This window comes from Garra rufa, chromosome 3, assembly GCF_049309525.1.
Source record: "Garra rufa chromosome 3, GarRuf1.0, whole genome shotgun sequence".
NCBI lineage: Eukaryota > Metazoa > Chordata > Actinopteri > Cypriniformes > Cyprinidae > Garra > Garra rufa.
The window spans coordinates 48,693,924-48,711,631 of NC_133363.1; the positions used below are offsets into that span (position 1 = coordinate 48,693,924).

The 17,708-nt window shown below is 38.8% G+C and overlaps 1 protein-coding gene across 1 annotated transcript; it reads left to right on the plus strand.

Annotated features, from left to right (window-relative positions):
- Positions 1-6,485: 6,485 nt before the first annotated feature.
- gpr185b (G protein-coupled receptor 185 b) lies at positions 6,486-12,460 on the plus strand. The gene is made up of 2 exons (XM_073837226.1): positions 6,486-6,995; positions 7,812-12,460. Exon 2 carries the CDS (start codon positions 7,814-7,816, stop codon positions 8,810-8,812), a length of 999 nt encoding a protein of 332 aa, XP_073693327.1. The 5' UTR covers positions 6,486-6,995; positions 7,812-7,813; the 3' UTR covers positions 8,813-12,460.
- Positions 12,461-17,708: the final 5,248 nt, after the last annotated feature.

The window sequence follows — 17,708 nt, forward strand, 5'->3', positions numbered from 1 at the left end:
CTTTTCATAAAATCCCAACATGTATAATGTTCAAAGAAAAGGGAAAAAAAGGAATTTCAAAATCGTCCCTATTAATCCCTACTGGCCTTTGCCTTATCTGACCTGGTATCTTCACACAGCTCCCGCTTTCCTCTCTCATGTTCACACATGCCATAAATACACAAACGCCCAAACCCCTGCTGTCTTCCTCTTAGGGTTAATATGAAATGACATGTTCTCATCAGTCAGAGAGGCTGTGGGTGAAAGCTATGGAAAAGTCTATCCTGAGTGGATGCTAACACTTGTCTCTGACCCCCTTTGGGATTACTCTTCACACACAGGCACCTGCTGCTCACACAAGCCAGCCAGACCCCCACTGAGCACGAGTTAACTGCCACAGACTAATACCCCATCGAGTGAAGTAGAGATCTTGACAAAAGCAAGAGAGAGATTGGACAGAAAAAGAAAGAAGTGAAGTGATAAACAGCGAACTGTGCCTGTAGGTATAACACTGCCATTAATAGATGGAAAAACTGACCCAGTTAGACCCATGGTATCTCCAGCTCCAGCTTAAGGCAGATATTAATGTAAGCATCACTCACACACTGAAGTAGTGCTTAAAATGGCATGAAATGAAAACTCACACTATTATAATGTATATTATAGATCTCATCCATTTTTTTCTTGGACCTCAAAATGTCATAACTGGACCTGACTTATCACTATGACATATACAGGACTTCTCCAATCGTTTAGTCCAGCGGTTCCCAACCGGGGGGTCGCGACCCACTAGGGGGCCTCAGTGATCCTCCAGGGGGGCCGCGAGATATCTTAAAATTAATGTAAATATTATCCTATAATTGTTTAATTTCATTATTAATGCGCTAAATGAGAATAATAAAAGCACAGCCTCTCTCGTGTTCTGTGATTGATTGCTTCAGACTCGGCGCAGCAAGCCTCATCGCACTGTTAAATACAGACTGAATGGCGGCTCAAAACTTCCAAATGCTGTACGCAAACTATATCTCGGCTGCATGCATGAAGCAAACCGTCGTAAAGGTAAAAGGTAAAAACGATTAGTGTCATAATAACGAACTTGCGCGTGCCTAATGTCTCGTGTGAATCAGAGTCGTGCATGAGACACGCATAAGTCTGCTATTGATTCACAAACTATACGCGCTCTCGGGGCTCTGATCCCTATCGTATTTTTGCGTGAAATTACAAACATGCCTAGTTGTCCAAATTAATGTGAGTGTTTTATAATAGATGCTCACCCATAGAAGAGGAGTAAGGCTCGGTGTTTATGAGCATCAGGCGCGCACTGACAGAGTTCACTGATCCCGTCTTCATCAAACCTTCACATCGATGTGTTTCAACAGATTTAGAATGTATTTGGTGTAGTTTGAATTCGTGTATTATTTTTTTAATGGATACAAACAGTAGCTATTCAGTCAGTCGTTCAAAGGGATAGGTTTAGTGGTCTTTTGGTATCTCCCTGTTGTAGAGCAGGTTCACTTATTTAAAAAAAAGTACTCTTAAGTTGTAAAGAATGTCTGAAGTAAAATAATTTTAAAAGTTAGAATTGAGCAGAGGTTTTCTTTAAAGATTATAAGGTATATTTGAAGTTTTAATTTAAATTTTATTTGAATTTTGAGGTTTTTTTTATAACATGCAGTAGAAGAATAATTAAGGCAAAACAAATGTTTTGGTTAATAAAAAAGTTTTAAAAAATAAATTATTTTTTCTTTACTGTGGAAGTACAGTATAAGATGACATGTCAGGCATAGGGGGCCTTGCAAAATTGGCCGGAGAAGGAGGGGGGCCCCGGAGTAAAAAAGGTTGGGAACCCCTGGTTTAGTCTGTCTAAACCTCATCCCTGCAAGCTTGCATTCATCTGCCTCCACATCTCAAAATCCAATCAACAAGCAATCGATACAATCAAGTCCCAGTCTTACATCTTTTCTCTCTCGATAATCCATTACACACTGACGTACGTCACCGTACAGAAAAAAGACCTGTCACTACTTCTGTTTTATCGCAACTTTAAAAACTTGTTTGAGGTCAGACATGTAAATCGTCCTTGAGGTCGAAGGTTTTTCTCATAACATGAAATTAAATTAAACCCCCATCCTTGCTCTCAGTCTGTCTGCCGCACTCTCGCTTTTCTCTGAAACAGGAAACGATTATAGTTTGACACATGGAGATGGAGGAAAAATGAAGTTAAAGGGATACAAAAAAGCAGAAATTAGGAGGAAAAAAAGGTCGAGCCTCTATCTAGCAGACTGTCACTTTCTGAAGATGATGGTTGGTGAAAAGCCTAAGTGGGAACAGCTCTCCAGCTTGCTTTCTACCTTTCTTGCATGTGACGTTTCACCCAGGCTTACTCCATAACTCATCCATAAATCAATATGCACTACAATTAACTGCTATTATTCGCTCAATACACCATTACAAACCTCTAAATTGCAGCATTTTGTCGCAACTAAGCTAAATTATGACATTTCGCAGTCGATTCTTGTATAAGTGAACTTTCTACTAATCAGCCTTCAGTAGTTTTGCATCACAGACTGCAAACTATAATACTGTTTTTTGTAACCTGATGAAAAGGATAATTGAAAAGTGTCATTGTTTAGCACAGTGTAACTAAAAAAGAAATTGTAAATCACCTAACAGCTAAAATGTAAATATTGTAAAAATATAAATAGTGTGTTTTATATATCTATATATCTACAGTAAATACAGGGCACAGCATATATGAGTACACCCCCTCTGATTAAATATAAAAGATGTATTTCTTAATGGTCACTAATATAATTCATAGAAAGGTGGCAAAATCGAAATGTATTAAACATATTCTTAATAAAAACAGAGAAATATTTGCCAATAATATCTGGAAAATAAGTAACTTTGTTTAAGTAAGTTTGTTAAAATAAGTAATTTTGTTTAAATGAGGGATTGCAGAAATGAATACACCCTAGATTTAATTCAACAAAGTGTAATATTCTAGTACTTATTATGTCCTCCATAACTCTAAGTATACTGCTCTGACCCTGATTGGCACTAGTGTACAAGTTCATGACACATTTTCACATCTGTCCTGTTTAACTCCTGGAGGACAAACTCCTTAAATGTCTTTAATGAGGTGTTTTGCTCAACTCGTCTCTGCAGATTCCCCTACAGATGTTTAAAAGCATTAAAGGAACACTCCACTTTTTTTGGAAATAGGCTCATTCTCCAACTACCCCCGAGTTAATAAGTTGAGTTTTACCGTTTTGAAATCCATTCAGCCGTTCTCCTGTTCTGGCGATATCACTTTTAGCATAGCTTAGCATAGATCATTGAATCCTATGAGACCAATATAGCATCGTGTTCAAAAATGACCAACGAGTTTTGATATTTGCCCTATTTAAAACTTGACTCTTCTGTAGTTATATCGTGTACTAAGACCGGCGGAAAATGTAAAGCTGTGATTTTCTAGGCCGATAAGATTAGGAACTACACTCCCCTTCCGGTGTAATAGTCAATGAAGTTTGCTGCTGTAATATGGATGCAGCAGGCGCAGTAATGTCACACAGATAAATCCCGCCTCTTGTGTTTATGCGCGTTCGTCTGAATGGAAAATATAATGCCATTAATGGGAAGACTAATAAAAAGACAGTAAACGACTCACGCAATTATATCACACACTTTGTCAAGTCAAAATTAAACTTCACATGGCCTGAAAACATGATCTGTGGGTTTTTTAGTGAGTGATCAGCTTTTTCAATTAAAGGTACAACTCTGCATCTGTGCCCACATCTGTGTTTACTGAGCTCTGATGACTGATGATACAAAAATAAGTTTATTATGAAAAAGAACAGCTGAACATCAGTTTATAAATAATAATTGTTTAAATAAAATATATTGGTAAAATTGCTATTGCCTTGAATTATTTTGGATTAAATATAAAATGCTTAAGTACACTAAACTGATTAGATTGTATACTTGGTTATAATAAAAGAAAAAGCCTATTAATTGCATTGTTAACGTAAAAATACAATATAGATTTTTATTCTGGTTGTGTAAGTAATGTTTATTTAACCAAGAAAATGTGACGGAGACATGAATTTACAATTCATTTATAAAAAAGTGAGGACTTTACCTCCTCACTTCAGAACACCACTGCATGCCACAGATATACACATTTCTGTCATAATGACTCTCAGAGGGATTGCCATGGTAATGTGCATGATAATGTTAATGTGTTTGGTCTTGGCGGAATAGATCTGTTACGCAGCTGCTGCTGTGGCAGAGCAAGTACTGAGACTTGCTACTGCCAATACATCCACAACATGCTGCTGTGAGTAAGTAAGAAATATTGCTGCTGCACATGTAACATACATAAAATAACCCCCATATAGCACACATGAATCACCCCGAAGCAGATCTATACAGGTGGAGCTGGGGAAGGTGAAGGGTTTCTGAAGCATGCTGCAACTGCTACAGCAAGCACTAGTCATATATTTGAATGTTGAGCAGTGAACTCATTGGCTATAATGAATGTCATTATGTCAGATTGAGTTAGACCTATTGGACCGCGCCATCTACAGTTTATGCCAGAACTTTGTGTATGTATGTATATATATATATATATATATATATATATATATATATATATATATATATATATATATATATACATACAGTATATATGTGTGTGTGTGTGTGTGTGTGTGTGTGTGTGTGTGTGTGTGTGTGTGCTTACTTTTTTAAAAAGAATCTTCACACATTTATTAGAGACTAAAGGTCATAATAGGCTGGAATTATTATAGCACTTCACACAAATCCAGCTGGCACAGGAACTTCTTACTATGCTGAAATGGTTACGATTTTGAGCATTAAATTCTAGATCATGAGTACTATATATTTGCCTTCACTTTGTGGTGGTGTAGTTTGCTCCACCCACTCAAAAGACACACAGCAGTGTCATTAAGACAGGCAGCAGAAAGAAGCCTGAAAGAAGCAGAGTGCTGCATTAAAGAGCCACTCTCGCCGGAGACTGAAAACTGTTTTAAATTAGAGAGGGCTGCGACTGAGAAAATCACAGTAAATAAAAACTTCATACTGAGAGTGTTTAAGCTGCTGCTGTCAAACAGACAGTGAATAGAAGCACACTGGCTTGCTCACAGCAGATAAATACATTTGATGAGGCAGTCACATGCACACACATACTCACGCACACAATGCTACAGCATCTGCTGACGAGCGAGTTCCAGCGTTTGGGAAGCGTCAGCAGGTTTCTGCCCGGTCGACGTGAGTTCAGTAATAGTCTTCTTAGCTGAATGGAGGAATTGCAATGCATTTATTTAATCATCAATACAGCATCTCAGGACAACTTAAGCACCAGATTGACATGCGCTTGTTTATTTAGAGAGGGAATGGATCTTGGCTATAGTTGCTTACACATAATACTATGACAAACAGAGCTGAGAAACATACTAGGACTTAAAACTGGTCTGTGTTTATTCAACTAAGATTTGTTGTGTAACATCATTTCCAACTGACGTGCATCAAAAACATGTGAATGTGATACTGCAGGAATCTGTTGGAGATTATTGTTGTAACAGTGTATGCACTCTTGTAAGAAAGGTATGAGAGAGTGATGATGTAATAGCTTACCCACAATGCTGCGAGAAGAAGATGAATGGGGGAGTGAGAGTGAAGGTGATTGGTGGGAGCTCCCATCAATGAATAGCCATTGCAGGGCCAATGCTCATACAACGTTGAGACTTATTGTAATTCTGATCACGGCTACTTATTCATAAGATTGTCTGTCAGGGAAAATGCAATGAAAAAAAAAACAGCATTCCTTTAAACAGTTCAGTGCCCTCCCTTCTCTGTGTGTGTCTCTATTTCAGCACACAAACAAAACACAATTTCAGTGCATTGTTCGTGCACTGAACATTTTTTTTTCCTTGTCCAGTACAATTTTTTTCCTTGTCCAGTTTTTTTTTTTTTTTTGCAGGTATCAGAAAGCCCCAAGTGTCACAGCAGGTAAAACCTGTATGCCATCTAATTTTCGTGATCATCTGCCAGTATGTCCTAGCAGATGCACAATTCAAGGAAATGTGACTTTCCAAAAATAAACAGCCTTGTAAAGACATCTGCTGTTGGAGTATTTGACAGTGTCCTCATAGTGGGAGACGCACGCACCACTGAACACTCATCCAACTCTTGAATGAAACACACCTTTCAACACTACAATACGTCTTACAAACAACACCTGATTCGAGATAATACATAATCATCACGATTCTATTTTTTCTAGGACTTTTGGGTGCAAATATCTTGCGTAATATCACGTAAGAGACACATGAAAGTCATAAGAGGGGACGTGAGATGTAACAATAGAGACGCGCAAAGTAGACTTATTTGGATAGCTAAAACAAGTGACAGCGGTGCTCTGGCTTTGTGTGAGCAGGACAGTTTGGTGTGGTCGGGAATCTTGAAGAAAAGAGGAAGAAAGAACCGTGCTGTTTTGCGCAAAGCGGCAGCAGCTACTGGCGACCTTGGGTCCGGTACCGGGGGAACGACACAGTGAGACACGCTTGTCTCTTGAACCTCATGGTTGGATTCGTGTTGTCTGAACGTGTTTTATTATTAATATTCCGTCCACAGCATCTCTGATTCACAGACTCGATCATGACTGTTGTGAGGACTCTTGACGTCAGAGGGGAGAATCATCGGTGAGGTCCAATGGGGGGAATATCAAGCGAGGCAGAGCTATCGTCCTACCAACAGTATTAGCCATGCTAACCGACGAGCACCTCGCCTTTCCACAGGACTTAACCCGCCAAAGATGACGGTTTTACTCAACTGCGTGAAACAAAGGGCATTTTACTTCTAATTTTATGTTGTTCTCCGTCTCTTTCTGGGTCCTCCATCTCCCCTCTCATCTCCATCTCCTCTCGTATGACAGGCACGGACTGCGCGGGAGCTCGGGGGAGAAAAAGGCATTGCAGCTTCATGGCACTGAGGTACTGTCTGCTGAGTGATGCGCACTTGCGCTTTCTTTTGTGAGAAAATGCCTTAGTTAAACGTGTCATTAAATCGCGATGATTGTTTCTCAACGGGCACCGGTGTATTTGAACGAATTAACGGAGGGTTGACCTCTCCGAGTCCTTTGCAGTCTTTTCTTGGTCAGTTTATATATAGCCAGGTCTGTGAGGTGAAAATTTATGAATGAATGAGTTAAAATGTGCCTGCGTCTATGGCGTCAGGCAAAAGCGCATCATTGTGGATTCTGGAAGCATATACACCATGCCTTCATAAGAGACCCGTGCACTGAGGTGGCGCGTCTTATTTTTAGACAATTACTAAAAATAGAAACAAAGTGAAGTGCGTGCGTTTTGTCGGGACTGCTGCCTGATTAATAGCCTTTTGGCGACGAAATGCACATGCAGCAGTAAACTAAGCGAAATCTTGTATATTTACAGCCCTTCTGGATGCAATTTGCTACATTGTTTTGCTGCTTCACAGTGTGCTTAATTAGAAACTGAACAGCACTTAATAAGCACAAATCAACACTTATAAAGCTATAATGATGAAATCTGACAATTCTAGCTAATGACAAAATTTGTAAACACCTACCCTACTTAGCCTAACTATTTCATTCTTGACTGCCTAAGAATAAGAGAGTGTTTCATCAGGTTTTGGGGGCTTTAGGCATATTTCTTTTAACAGATATCCTATTCCCACTGCCTTTCCACTGACATACACATTCTCTCTTATCTTCACTACCGCACCCCTCTCTCTCTCTCTTTCACCCCCCCCCACCCTCCCCCCACCATCAGCTATGATTCACTCTCTTGCAGCAGCAATGAGCAACCAACTTCAGAACACCTCTTCCCTCTCCACGGCGGGCACGTGGAATCTCCTGGATGTGCGGAACTCGTCACCTGTGCGCACGGCAGAGCTGAGGCCGCTTGCCGTTAGCCCGTGGGACATTGCACTGTGCGTGACAGGCACGCTCATCTCCTGCGAGAATGCAATCGTGATCGCCATCCTCTTCTACACGCCCACCTTGAGAGCCCCCATGTTCATTCTGATAGGGAGCCTCGCGTTTGCGGACCTGCTCGCGGGACTCGGCCTCATTCTCAACTTTGTCTTCATCTATATGCTGAACACGGAGTTTGTGACTCTGATCTCCGTCGGCTTGCTGATTGCGGCCTTCTCCGCGTCTGTGCTCAACATCCTGGCCATCACGGTGGATCGCTACCTGTCCCTCTACAACGCTCTGACCTACCACACGGAGCGCACGGTGACATTCACCTATGTCATGGTGGTTCTCATTTGGCTGGTGTGCATCATCCTGGGCCTACTGCCAGTGCTCGGATGGAACTGCCTCCGAGACGAGGCCAGCTGCAGTATCTGCCGGCCGGTCACCAAGAACAATGCTGTGGTGCTCGCTGTGACGTTCTTGCTGGTGTTTGCCCTCATGATGCAGCTTTACCTACAGATCTGTAAGATTGCCTTCCGCCATGCGCAGCAAATCGCTGTTCAGCACCAGTTCATGGCTATTTCCACCACGAAAGGCGTTTCCACGCTCTCCGTCATCCTCTGCACCTTTGCCGCATGTTGGATGCCCTTTGCCATGTATTCGATTGTGGCAGACTCCAGCTACCCGATGATCTACACGTATGCAACTGTGCTGCCGGCGACATGCAACTCGGTCATAAACCCAATCATATACGCTTACAGAAATCCGGACATCCAGAAATCCCTGTGGCTAGCCTGCTGCGGATGTGTGCCGTCCAACTTCTCCTTGCGGCCAAGGACATCGAGCGATGTATAGGTCGGACTCACGTAATTACTTTGTACTGTGTCGTTGTTAATGATATGATGTCCTCCCTTGGTGGGATCCCAGTCAAACGTTGCTGGTGTTGCAATCTGAGATGTCAACCTGCAATGTATAATTAGATGTCTTTAATGCATAGTAGACCTCTATGCACAAAATTTCAAATTATACCAGATGTGAGACCATTCAAATTGAACATCAGACTAATCTGAGATACGCAGTACAGGGCCAGTGACACAAATCGATATACTATATATATCTCTAAAATAAAATACCATTAACAGCAAAAATGATTACAAAACTAACTTGAAACGTGTAAAGATAGCTTACATGTACACGTTCAAGCTACAAGGAGGTCTTTCAGCACCACGGACAGCGGCAGGTACAATGAGGCTATTCCCTACCCACCTCTAACACTTAAATCTGTGTTCACTTAAAAATGTATGAATGACAAAGAGAAAACACGGTCCCGTGAGCGAAAATTATAACGCTTCCGGCATCTGCCGCTTTACAGCCAATTTGATCAAATCTTTTTTAGAAAGCAGAAAAAAATGCCCTCTTTTCATTTAAACGAGATTTATATGTTGCTACACATCATTGGCAGTGAAATTTCACAAATTTAAAGATCCCTGGGAAAAGCCAATTTGTTTAGACATGCTGAATTGGTTTATTGTCTAATGTCCCTAATGACAGTGAAATATCTTCCGCCACGAAGTTGTAAATCAAATCATATTTTCACACATTTTTGGTCTCCGCAATCTATTGAGCACACGTTTCAGTTTCTGTGTGAAACGACGGGGTTAATGAAGGTCTGAGCGCGAAATGAGGTGTCAGCCACAACGTTTTAAATTCGACGTCAGGCAACATCTTTGCAAAAGGCCAACTGAGACATGAACGTTTAAATAAGACAAACGCTTCTGGGTCTGTACAGAAAAATGATCCCGGTGATTATAAGATATAATTGAGTGTGTAGACTGTACAATTAGTCCGTCAGATCAGGGATCAATGTTAGGGGCAGGCTTGAGTGTAAATAGATCTGCATGAAGGCCTATTAAAAGATCAGATAACTAGGCCAAAAAGGGACAGAAGGGACTTCAGTTAAGATTCCGGCAAAAAGACTTTGAAATAGCATGTGGGATTTAAAAAACATCATTAAATCTGCCAAATTGGGTTTATATTATGCTATACAACCAAAAAAATAAAAAACAGCCACATGAACTCAAAACCACTATGCCTTTCAAAATGGCGCAAAAGAAACATCACTAAAAGCTAAAGGATTAGTCATTGTGATATTTTATATTATATGCATAGATATTTGTGCAGCTTGAAATGTGACCTTAACAAAGCCTTGTGTTTTCAAAGGGGGTATGAATGTCACAGCTGTTCTTTGACGACCCCTCATTTGCGGCAAAGTAACTTAATTTAGGCCTTACCTTTTCTCTTCTGCAATAATGAATTAACGCGTACCGTTCATTGATAGAGCTACAATCACAATGAGGCCATCAACAGAGCTAATTTTACTTCCTGACTTGAACATGATAAAATCAGACTGAGAGTAGGTTAGTGAGACCAGGGTGTTTCAACTCTTTAAATCAACTGTACTGTTTTTTAGGATGTGCTTTCACATTGTAGTACAAGTATTCAAAGTTGGCCTTGGGAGCCCATTCAGGTGCCCTCTGACTAACCTCAATACTCTTAGTGACCTGTACGAAATCTGATGGACTTTTTCGTAGAGTTATTTCACAGTCTGGACACTGTGGAACAATTCTCCAGTCTTTTTTTTTTTTCGCACGATTGTGAGATACGCCTGATTGTGCGTGTGTGTGTGTGTGTGTGTGTGAAAGCGAGAAAACCATTTGTTTATATACCACTCACTTATGTCAGGAGTGGGGTTCAGTGACCTGTCACACTGTGCCCACTTATAAAAAAATAACCCACCCCACGTACAGTAATACACAACACTTGGCAAATATCAATGTTTTCAGCAACTCTCTACCGTTATGTAATGTATTTCAACTACAATGTACTCAATGGGATGCCATAGATTCAGTTCGTTCAGGGGTGCAGCGGTTATTTTTCTTATGCAATGCTGTATGGAAACATATATTTTTATACACATCAGGGCATGAGTTTTATGATGTCGTTTTGGTGTGTGTGCGTGTATATGTGTGTGTGTTCAGTACCTGTATTCTTATTGATGGTTTCCTAGAAAAAGCAAAATCAGAAAAAAAGAAGTAAACAAAAAATCAAACGAAACAAAAAAGTGTTGGCAAGGCAGAAAGTGCCATAATTACACTTACTAGTGTCTTATTGATTTTAACGCATTTACCAGATCAGTAAAAACAAGGTTTATGAGTTACATCACCTGACTGTGTCGGCAGTACCATTCACCTTCAAATTTGCAGTGGTCGAAGCACAGCTTGGTGTCCAGGTAGTCGACTTCTAGGCAAACAGGACATCGTTAGTTTAGTAGCGGTTAGTATTAACAGTTGGGTCTAAAAGTTAAAACTCAAAAATAGATTCAAAGAACCAGGTGGTGCGCATGTTCTACGCCAAGGGAACGGCTGCAGTCCACCCTCTCTCTTGGACATTGGAGCATACTACGGCTACCGGCAGAGCAATGCAGTCCTCTCTTTAGCGTTCTGTTGGACTGGGACAGCCCTTTTGTGTGCCAGACTACAGACAGATGGTCCACCCCCAGCCTCATGCTCAAAAGTGACCTATCTAATTACTAACACCGCAGATATCATCACAGAAGTATGAAGTATGCCAGGCAGCCAGCCATCTAGAATTTCACATATCTTCAGTCAGTCAGTAGTGGATAAAATATAAGATGACTGCATTCCTCTGGAGCTGCAGAGCAGGCGACGGAGGCTTCTTTTTGAGAGTTACAAAGATCTAGCGTGAGAGCAGCGTACCTGTCGTGACGTCGGCGCTGATGTACATAAATGGAGAGAGGTCGTCTGAATGACGGCACCTAACCACACGAAAGCTCTATTACCACTAAATCTGGCCCTGCTAAAAATAACCTTGAAGAGCATGAAATGTTACATTTATCTAGGGTACTTGAAATCCGTTTTCTGGGCCATTAAGCAGAGCTCTGTGTTTCCCATCAACAGCTACATTAGAGCGAGAAGGCGCCTTCCTAAAATAAGGGAGGGGAGAGAGACAGTAGGCCTTTAGAAGAGCCTCTGGGGTTATGTAACCACTGCACCCAAATGAAGCCCATTCTCCGAAATCCAAATCTCTGTGCGTTACCGATGAAGTCTCACTATGATCTACAATCACTTTTGCAATCATCTATAGAGCTAAGGAATGTTTTCTTTTTTTGTGTAGGTGAACTGTCAGCACAATTGCGGTCAGAGATGTGGATGGGTGCTCTGATACTGTGATGTAATCGTTGTTGATCATTTTCTTGCTTTGTTTGTTTCTCTTTGTATTGTGAACTGAAATCTGACAAGTACGATGCACTTTATGAAAGGAACATGCTACACGTTGCAATGTAAGTGTGGAATGTAAACCTTCCTAAAAATGATTTATTTTTTATTACTGTAAATATGACAATACTGAAACAAAAAGAGAGTGAGTGAGGAAAAACAACAACAACAGGAGAATACTTTGTCAAATAAAATTTAGCAAACTCAATCACGGTCTATGGTTGTTTGGTGTCTTTATCGTGTGCGTGTGGTGTGTGTGAGGGGGAAAGACAGACTCAGACCGGTGCAGGTCATCGTTTGAAGGCGGCTCAGCTTTAAAAAGGCTTGCGTATGAATTATTGAGCCGTTCCGTTTTACGTAACGCGCGCTGTCAGGATCACGGTGAGTGTGGGATCTGAACGCCAGAGATCTTGCCGAGCCCACGCTGTGAGGTGATGGGCAATTCGCGCCTTTTTGAAAGGCTGATCGAAGCGCCTGCTGCAGAAAACGTATTATAGTTTCAGCAGAATTTAGTTACTACTTAAGTAGTCTTCACTTCTATAAAACGACAATCGATTAATAGGGGAGCAACTCAAAATCACTTTAGGATTTTAGAATCTCTATTCTAAAATATTCGAAATTATTTTTCGATTTAAGTGATGGCTATATACTAAATCAGCCTACAACGCGTATTATTTGTTACTCCCTTATTTATTATTTTTTAATTAAAGTTTTATTATAGTCTATTTTCAATGAGAAACGTGTATTTAAATGTCCTTTCATAGATCTATATGACATTACCTATCGACCCTATATAAATGTTTACGTTTGTACTTTAAATAAAGCAATAATTTATCATCAATAAAATTAAGTTTATCCTTACTGTTAATAATTAGACCACTTCCATAACAACAACATCCACGTAATTATACTACATTCAAAAGTTTTTGAACAGTAAGTTTTGTAATGTTTTTTAAAAAAAGTCTCTTCTGCTCACCAAGCCTGAATTTATTTGATCCAAAGTACACTAAAAACAGTAAAATTCTGAAATATTTTTTACTATTTAAAATATTTTAAAATGGAGTTTATTCCTGATTTCAAAGCTGAATTTTTAGCATCATTACTGCATGGTCCTTCAGAAATTATTCTAATATTCTTTACTTGCTACTCAAAAAAAATATTATTATTATTAGAATTTTTTCAGTTTTCTTTGATGAATAGAAAGTTAAGAAGAATAGCATTTATCTGAAATAGAAATATGTTGTAACATAATAAATGTCTTTTTAATTGCTTTTGATTAATTTAAAGCATCTCTACTAAATAAAAGTAATAATTATAATTATAGCTATGGTAGTGTATAATGTTACAAAAGCTTTTTATTTCAAATGCTGATCTTTGGATCTTTCTATTCATCAAAGAATCCTAAAAATAACAATAATAAAAAATCTTGAACTGCAAATCAGCATATTAGAATGATTTATGAAAGATCATGTGACACTTAAGTTTTGCTTTGTTAAATTTTGCTTTGTTCACAGGAATAAATTAATTTTTTTAATATATTCAAATAGAAAGCAGTTTTTTTTTAATAGTAAAAATATTTCCTAATATTACCGCTTTTGCCGTATTTTGGATCAAATAAATGCAGGCTTGGTAAGCAGATAAATATTTATATATTAAAAAAAATATTTAAATATTAAAAATCTTAATTTTGAAAAACTTTTTACTGGTAGTGCATAGGCTACATAGGATTTGCTGTAAGATACTTAAAAATAAAATTAATTATATGAATTACAAGTTAATAGCTGGAATTTAATATTGACATGATATGTCGGAAGCAGATAAAGTTAAAAGATTATTATAAGAATAACTTTAACAACTAAAATCGTGTATAATCACTATAAACGTAAACAACAATAATAATGTACAATGTATAATTAACACATATTAATTGTAGGCATCTCTTATGCCAACATGACATGATATTTCTAATATCACATCTTAGCTACACTTTAAAACGAGCCTATTAATGTAGAAGGTATCAGGCTACATATAATAGCTAAACGACGAAAACGGTTAAAAAGCAAAAGAAAAGTGATGTCCCTCGAGAGTTAAATGGTTAAACATGATAAAACACAAAACAAACCCGTCCTGAGGTAAAAACTCGACACTTCTCTCAGCAACAGTGTTAACTCTGGCAATGTTGTCTCTCCCACACATATACACGCACACAAGGGAGAGAAAATAAAAGGTTGGTGGACAGTGGTTAATGGCGTTTACCTGGTTAGTAGACGCAAGGAAAACACTGAAATTGATGTACCGATACAAATGAACTCACCCACTCTTGGATGTAAGGCTAATAAGTGAGAAATTGCGCATCCTGCTGGTAATTTGGATGAATCACAACTAATGAATGCGCGTGGAGACAGGACAGTAAGGTTTACCCACATAACCTGCCTACTCATTCACTCATTCGCTCACGAACACGCACACGGTGAAAAGCAGGGATGAGTCACCGGGCGCGCGCGCCCACGCATGCGGACAGAAACTGAGAAGTGACAGTATCACCGCCTCAACAGCACTGAGTCACACTACTGCACTACTGAGACAGTCACCACGAGAAACTGCTCCAGGACACAAACATATAGAACGGATCACACAACATAACCTCTTCTTATACATTGTTATTACACTTTCAGAAAGCTGTAACTAAGACAAAAAAGACAGCAAGCCTTTAATGAGCCACCAAACGAAACAGATTAACACCACTCTTGACTGCGAGCTAGTGCATCTGGCGCATGACTACAAGCTCATCTGTTACTGTTCTGCCCCGTAATCGTCCCTGAATCATAGTGAGTCTCCCTTCGTTCCTTCTTAATGGTCTTTTTCTCCATTAGGCAGGCACACAAACAAACTTAAACAGGAAAGACGAAGTACTAAACCATTTTGTCAGAACTAGTAACCAATTCCTGCAACCCTGTGGAGATTCAAAACATTTTCCAGCAAACAGACTCACTTTAAAAAGCCAATTTGGCAGCTCTACAAATAGCTGAAGGAGACAATGAGGACAGTGAAACAGGAGGGAGATGCGTCACAGATTCACACAGCTGATCTTTCCTGCTGTAAGTCACGACTGTGACGGAGGCACGTCTGACCTTCCACAAAGTTAAGATCAGGTGAACAAGACCCCAGTCACCCTCAGTTTTCTGCCAATTTGTGAGGGATGAGAAAGCATAATAGGAAAACTGAAATGAGGGAAAGAGAGGGAGAACATACTGTAAATTCTGAGGATCATGCAGCAACAAAGGCTTCTCAAGCACAGCCTGCCTCTGAAGTAATGTGATCTAGCATGTGTAAAATGATAGGCCTAACTTGAAAGATATAATCCATAATTCAATCGAGACAAACTTTAAGGAACAGATGGACAGGCAGTAATATTAAAGCGAAGGTAATGGTTATGCAATACAATAAAAGGTACTTGATGCTTGCTGTATTAAAACACATTTCCCACACACTTTATCCAGTGAATTTCCACGACTGTGCTAGTTGAGTGTGGTTACGTTAAAATGATTTTAAAATTTCAGTATCCAGACACCAATCCATGAATTAATAGTTGTAAATTACAGTTGAAGTCAAACGTTTACATACACCATGCAGAATCTGCAAAATGTTAATTATTTTACTAAAATAAGAGGGATCATACAAAATGCATGTTATTTTTTTATTTAGTACTGACCTGAATACGACATTTCACATGAAAGATGTATATATATAGTCCACAAAAGAAAACAATAGTTGAATTTATAAAAAGGACCGCATTCAAAAGTTTACATACGCTTGGTTGTTAATACTGTGTTGTTAACTGAACGATCCACAGCTGTTTTTTTTGTTTGTTTGTTTAGTGATAGTTTTTCATGAGTCCTTTGTTTGTCCTGAACAGTTAAACTGCCCGCTGTTCTTCAGAAAAATCATTCCCACAAATTCTTTGGTTTTTTAGCATTTTTGTGTATTTGAACCCTTTCCAACAATGACTGTATGATTTTGAGGTCCATCTTTTCACACTGAGGACAACTGAGGGACTCATATGCAACTATTACAGAAGTTTAAAACGCTCACTGATGCTTCAGAAGGAAAGACAATGCATTAAAAGCCAGGGGTGTAAACTTTTGAACAGAATGAAGGTGTGTACAATTTTCTTATTTTGTCTAAATATCATTTTATTTATTTAGTACTGCCTTTCAGAAGCTACAGAAGATACTTACATGTTTCCCAGAAGACAAAATAAGTTAAATTCACCTTAATTTTCAAATTCAAAACATTTTCAACCCCTGGCTCTTAACGCATTGTGTTTCCTTCTAAAGCATCAGTGTGCGTTTGGCGAAAAAAACAACAAAAAAAAAACAAACACCGCTGTGGATCACTCGGGTAACGACGGTATTAGGAAGTGCATAAATCAAGTATATGTAAACTTTTTAATGGGTAATTTTTAGAAATTCAACTATTATTTTCTCTTTTGGACTATATCTATAACATCTTTTATGTAAAATATCTTATTCAGGTCAGTACTAAATAAAAAAACAACATGCATTTTGTATGATCCATTTTGCAGATTCTGCAAGGTGTCTATAAACTTTTGACCTCAGCTGCATTTTTATAAGTGCACAGATATAAATAAGAAATAAAAAATATGCAGATTGCATATGGAAACAGATTACATTCTTTAGATCAGTGCGTAACTACAAAAATATTCACACTATTACAAACCAGAACATTTCTCTCCATATAAGAGATTTCAATCTGACCCAAAGATTCAACATGCAGTTTCAATGCAGCTTCAAAGGACGCTACACAATCCCAGCTGAGGAATAAGCGAAACAATCGGTCATTTCCTTAAAAGAAATAAAATCATACATACTTTTTTTTTTTTAACCACAAATGTCTTGCACTAGCTCGACATTAGGCAGTCACGTTGGAAAGGTCATGCGTGACGTAGAAGGATGTACTGACCCAGTGTTTACAAAGCAAACGTGCAAAGAAAGTCAAGCACTCTTTACAAAAAAGTTAAAACATCTATGTCAAACAATTTTGAAGTCGGATGAACCGAGGAACTAATGCAAGGCGAGCATTTGTGGTTAAAAAGTATATACATTTTTATTGAAAAAAAAAGAAAGACCGATCGGTTCACTAGATAAGATCCTTATGCCTCAGATGGGATTGTGTAGCAGAGCCCTTTTTGGACCTTCAACCTGTTGGAAACCATTGCAGTACACTATATGGAAAAAAAAGTTCCTCAAAAAGTTTAATTTCTTTTCGACTGACGAAAGAAAGACATGGACATTTTGGATGAAATGGGGGTGAGCAAATTATCAAGAAACTTTTATTATGGAAGTAAAATAATAATTTAAAAAAATGTCTAGGCTAGGCTTTCAATGATTACAAGAGAATTCCTTTGATCACAGAAAGTCTGAACATTTTTAAAT

Bases quoted from the DNA above. Each gene is read 5' to 3' on its own strand.
- gpr185b (XM_073837226.1), top strand. From the start codon at position 7,814: ATGATTCACTCTCTTGCAGCAGCAATGAGCAACCAACTTCAGAACACC.